The 5,693-nt window shown below is 39.2% G+C and overlaps 1 protein-coding gene across 1 annotated transcript in view; it reads right to left on the bottom strand.

The window, feature by feature from the left end:
* Positions 1–3,583: 3,583 nt before the first annotated feature.
* Positions 3,584–5,693, bottom strand: part of CCN3 (cellular communication network factor 3) — a 10,427-nt gene continuing 8,317 nt past the window's right edge. The window contains exon 5 of the mRNA XM_006140051.2: positions 3,584–5,121. Within this exon, the coding sequence (XP_006140113.1) occupies positions 4,825–5,121 (297 nt within the window). The 3' untranslated portion in view covers positions 3,584–4,824. The remainder of the gene's footprint in view (positions 5,122–5,693) is intronic.

The following is a 5,693-nucleotide window of genomic DNA, read 5'->3' as shown; positions in this document are numbered from 1 at the left end:
AAAACATGCCAATAATGCTTACCTCTGCACAGCAAATGTGAAGAATAAGAGGCAGCACTTGGTTCCACTATATATTTATTACATAAACAGCAGATGTTTGCAGGCCCACTAGGTTCTAGGCACAGTCAGGTGCTTATGGACATGCATTATAACACTGCAACATTGGTAGTTAGGGTGACTAACTCAACTCAGTTTGCCTAAGACTGCCCCAGCTTTGCAAGTGAAAGTCCTGAATCCCAGATACTCAATCCAGGACAAACAAGAGCAGTTGGTCACCCTACTGATAAATGTTCTCATCTTACAGGTGTGGAAACTGAGACTTTGTGCCATGTAAATTGCCCAATATCACACAGCTGGGAAGGAGTTGGCCTGATATTTGAAAGCATGCTTGAATAACTCTCAAGCCTGTGCTCTTTCTGCAGCCCTAAACTCTGCTTAGTAAATGTTGCCTTCCTTGCTGAATTACTAGAACATTCTGAATTTTGCAAATATTTGGACATCAGACTACATTTTTCCCTCACTCTCTTTAACTATAATTTCAGGAATGCATGTATGTATGTATGTTGAAGAGTTGGGGATTGCCGTCTAGGTCATAAGCATAAGGAAAATGACAAGCATTTCACCTAACATTTATTTCAAAGAACACTCCGCCTTTGTCAACACAGAGAGCATTTATTGGTTTGTTCATTCAGTCAGCCACCAGGAACGCAGTGAAGTTCTGCTATGTGGGGATGTGGGCAGATACAAAGAAGAGTAAGACACTAGCCTCAAGATGTTTATAATGGGAATAGAAAGAATTAGTTATCAAGGAGAAAGAGGGTGGTGTAGTGGTTAAGGTGCTAGATTCCCACATGGTCGACTGAGGTTCAAGTCCCAGACCTGGTGGCTTGCTTTCTCACTTTTCCTTTCTCTCTCTCTGGTCAAATGAAAAAACAAATACTAGTAGCAAATAAAATTAAATAAATAAATAATTCTTTAAAAAAGGAATCAGTTATTAAGTAGTTGAGAACATTCTTCATTGAGGGAACTATGTAACTATGTTACCTCCATCACATGTGCTCCAACCATCTGGGTCTTCATTCATACTCCAAGCATATCCCTATTACATTTGTGTGTGTGTGTGTATTTGTGTGTGTGTGTGTGTGTGTGTGTGTGTTTGCACTAGCTGTTACCACTGACTGAAAGATACTCTCCCTTCTTTGTCAATTAGATAAAGTATCCCTCATCAGAAAGAACTTCCTTAACTGCTTCAGGTTAAATTAACCACCCAGAAATTCTCTGTTATAGCACCCTGTGTAGAAGATCTTCCTAGGGTTTGTTTATTTCCTATCTGATATTTGTTTTCCTTAGTTGGTTGTTCCTTGCTTTTTTGCCTGCCTTCCTTTACAGACTGTAAATTCCAGAAAGAAGAGGTGACTTGTTTGTTTTATTATTTGCTTTATTCATGACCCTATCCTCAGGAAACAGAACAATACCAGGCACACAGAAGCAGTTAGTAAGTATTTACTGGATTGAGAAAATTAATGAATGAAATGTTTTGGGTGCTGGAAGGGACAGCTAACTCAGTATAAATGAAGAGAGGTTAGAGGGGGACTGGACTTGGACAACTTGATTCAACTTTAACTTGGTTTTCTGGTTATTAAGGTATATATTTTCAATTTTTAAAAAATGCCAGTTAAAAGTAGAACAGAAAAGAAATAAAATGAGCTGTAATCACTTAATAACATTTTGTTTCACATTCTTTCCCAGGTCTCTTTGATTCATGGTCAGAAATACATTTGAACAAAAATCACTCCTTTATAGTTCTATACCTTTTTTGGGTGTATTTTCTTATAACATCATTTCTTATATTTTCATTGTAAAGGTTGATTTGCTTTTCATCTGAACACACATGCTATGATTAATCCAGCCAAATTATGTTGTCTGAGTGTTTGCAATTTCTTTTCCATCATGAACAACATGGGGTTGAACAACCTCAAAGTCAGATCATCTTTTTACGGACCCATGTGATAACCTAAAGTAGAAGCAGATGAACTTTGGTTTGAATTTTATACCCATCAATTTCTTTTGACTTTTTCTTTTTTCTTTTAAGTTTCCTTATCTGTAACATGGGAACCCAAAGAGGGCCTACTTTGAAGGGCTATTGTGCAAATTAAACAGTAGAATACAAGCAAAGCATTCAGCCCAGCCCAAGTGTATAATTAAAGTTGGGCTGTCCTTGAAAATTTCCTATGAATAAATTTATACAAGTCCAATTTGCTTTCTAATCTTTTTTTTTTCTTTATAATAGCATTTTGCTCTAGGGAGCATGTGCTTGCTGGAGAGGTAAAGAGAGACAGTGAGAGGGAAAGTATGAAAACACCCCCCAACCCCTCCACAGAGGATGGTCACACCATAATCTGTCTCCTCTGCTCTCCTCCTGGGATTCTGGGCATGTACACACACATATGCCACCTGCTGGCCCCAGCTTTCTAAGCTATTGTAAAGGACATATAAAGACTAGCTGAAGAGATGGGTGGGGAGGAGGCTGCAGACAGAGAAAGGTAAGTTGGGGCTAGAAAATCTTTTTTTTTTTTAAATTATAGAAGAACTTTAGATCCCTACTTTGTCAGTATGGGGGGAGGAATAGCCTTTTATTTAGATAAGGAAGCCAGGGAGTTGAGCTTTGCTTGGTCAGAGAAGTTTGAATGTCAACATAAAGAAGGGCCTGGCGGGCTGTCCAACTCAAGATGCTGGTATAAGTAATGAATGTAAACAATATTTTTTTTAAAAAATTACTTCTTTAATTTTTTTATTCTTATTACTTTTATTTTGATCAGAGAGGAACAGAGAAAGAGAGAGAGAGAGAGAGAGAGAGAGAGAGAGAGAAAGCCACCAGGCCCAAGACTTGAATCATAGGCAGCCATGTGGAAGTTCAGTGCTTTAGCCACCATGCCACCTGTTGACCCAATGGATGGCTGCCTCCTTGTTGGGGAATCAAATCCCAGTCTCTCATGTGACAGGCAGGGATGGTCTCCACTACACTAAGGAGAACGGAGGTGTGAAGAATATTTGCAGTCTTGGCAATGAAGATTACCCCACTCAGTGGAGTTTTCTTTTGGGCCCAACTACAGTAACGCATGCACTACTGCAGTAGTGCTCTGAAGGTTAGAAGCACATGGGAGGCCTGGCTTCATTTCCCAGTGCAACCTAAAGGCCAGGTGTGGTGGCACATGCCTGGAACCTACTCGGAGAGACCTAGACAAGAGACTCTTAAACTCAAAGTTAGCTTGGGCAACAAAGTGAGACCCAATCTAAAAAAGATCTGGGTATAATGGCACCTATGATGCCAGCTACTCAAGAGGGTAAGGCAGGAAGCTAATGATGTGGAAAGACCCTGTTGTAAAACAAAACAGAACAGAGCAAAGCAAACTTGTCTTTTGTGACTCTTCTGAAAAGTTGTAAGCTCACCCCAAAATATACATCCCATCTTATATTCAATACATGCTATTAATTATGTCTTATCTATTTCTCATTTTTTTGTATTTTTCTTTTCACTAAACTGTTAAAATTTTAAGCATGAAAGTACTAGCATAGTCACACACCGCTGAGATCATGTTTATTTAGTGATATCTGACAAGTACAGAAATTAAAAAGAATATTTTACAAAATGTATAATTTATATATTTTTATATATAAATACTTTAAAAGAGAAAAGTGGAACCCATTTGCTGACATCAGAAGAATGTATAGATTTAATTCTGCAGCATATCATGTAGCCTGGCAAACTGGATGCAGGTAGCATGTATATACATATTTTTTTGCTTGTTAGTTTTCATAATTACAGCCCAAGGACAAGTTGGGCATGTCTAAAAGAATCCTAAACGCCCATAAAATTCATAGTGTCACATCACCACAGTCATGGTGATGCTGTTCACCTTTTGTAGAATCCTACAGAAAGCACACTTGAAAGTCATCAGAGATTGTCATCAAGTGCTTTGGGCCTCAGTTTACTTATTAGTAAGAGGACAGGATCCCTGCTGATATTCCCCCACATCTGCTGAATTAACAACAACAACAACAACAACAACAACAACAACAATTAGTGAGCCTTGGCAGCTAGCCATGTACAAATGTATGAGGGCTGTGAAGGCCCAGTCAACGCTACATGGGGAGGTTTCTATTTGGCTTCTCTCTGCAGGGAAGGAGCCAATTTGTCTGATGTGGAGAAAGTGTGTAACACCAGTCCATTTAGTTAACAAGCATTTCATTACGTTTCTATGGCACATTTCCTAGTGCACAATGGAAATGAACAGTCTCTAGATTTCACATTGAGGAACTGTATGCTTCCTTGGATCTTGGGCTTGGAAGTTCAGAGCTGAGCTACAAAGAGAGAGTCCAACAGAGAAGAACATCAATATATGGTGAAATATTTGTATGACAATACATTTAGTATGATCCTAGACTTCACCGTGTCACTCATTACAATGACGTTTTCTTGGAATTGCACTAATGCACAACAAAAAAAGAAGGCTGTAACATGGTCTACAAAGGAAATCATATGGTGATTTCTTGCATTTATGGAAAGTTGCATTTGTAAAAACATTATAAGAAAGGAAGTCATCTCTAAGCCCTTTCCTGAGCTTACCTTGATTTCATGTTTATAGTTAACCTACGTTTCATAAAAAATACAGATAGAAATGACCTTATATAATTACAGAAAATGCATAAGACTTAGGATGAAATAATGATTCTTTGTTATTTTTCTTATTCGTGTACTTGTTTGATGGTGGGTCATGTGGCAGCTACAGTTTGCCCCTAAAGGTGTGCTTTTCGAGGGACTTGTTACATTTCCTCTCCGCTGTCATTCAGCTCCAAGTCTTGGAGGAAGGCTTCATTGTTCCGAGGACAACTAGTATGACAGGTGCAGGTCCCAACAACCATCACTGGTTTCTTGATGATTTGTCCTGAAGAGCACTGGAACTCCACCTGGATGGTTTTGGTGTTGTGGGGGGTACAGCACCGGCCATCGCTGCAGACTCCACAGAACCTGGGCTTGTAGGTGTGCAGGCTGGTGCAGTTCTTGAACTGTAAATGGATAGCTCTGGGTGATTTCTTGGTGCGGAGACATTTTTTCCCTTTCTGAAAAAGAAGATAAGAACACATGGAATGGCTACCATTCTTCCGAGGAATCATTGTAGGTGTATGGAACAACTTGCCTACCCAGGATCCACTGGTCTTTGCTGACAGAACATTGCATTCAGGCAATGTGCTCAGCTAAAAGTATTTCTTTCCCTCAAATATCTGGGAACTTATGATGGCCTTGTGACAGAGGCCTGGTCAATGATATATGAACAAAAGAATCTGGGATAGTCTTTGTCCTTTGAGTAGAAATAAGTTTTAATTGCTCCCTGCATTCATTTTTCTTGCTGTCTAGAATGTGAACACCATCTTTGGACCTTGCTGTGATAAACATAAAGTGAAAGCATATAAACAATAACAAAATCTATCTTTTTTTCTATGAAAATTGCTTTCTTGGGTGTTATAAAGAGAAAGGAAAAAATCTGGTGTTATTTTTTTTTATTATTTTTTTTTTGGAGAGGTTTTCGCTATAGGGCATGTGCACTCGCCAGACAGACAGAGACAGACAGAGAGACAGAAAGCGAGAAATCACCCCCCAGGGGGGATGGTCACGCCGCAATCCCTTCTCCTCC

The sequence above is a fragment of the Tupaia chinensis genome, unplaced genomic scaffold (genome assembly GCF_000334495.1).
Source record: "Tupaia chinensis unplaced genomic scaffold, TupChi_1.0 Scaffold000017_1, whole genome shotgun sequence".
Lineage (NCBI taxonomy): Eukaryota > Metazoa > Chordata > Mammalia > Scandentia > Tupaiidae > Tupaia > Tupaia belangeri.
The sequence above is the reverse complement of the archived record's forward strand: the minus strand, read 5'-3'. Positions and strand labels throughout refer to the sequence as shown.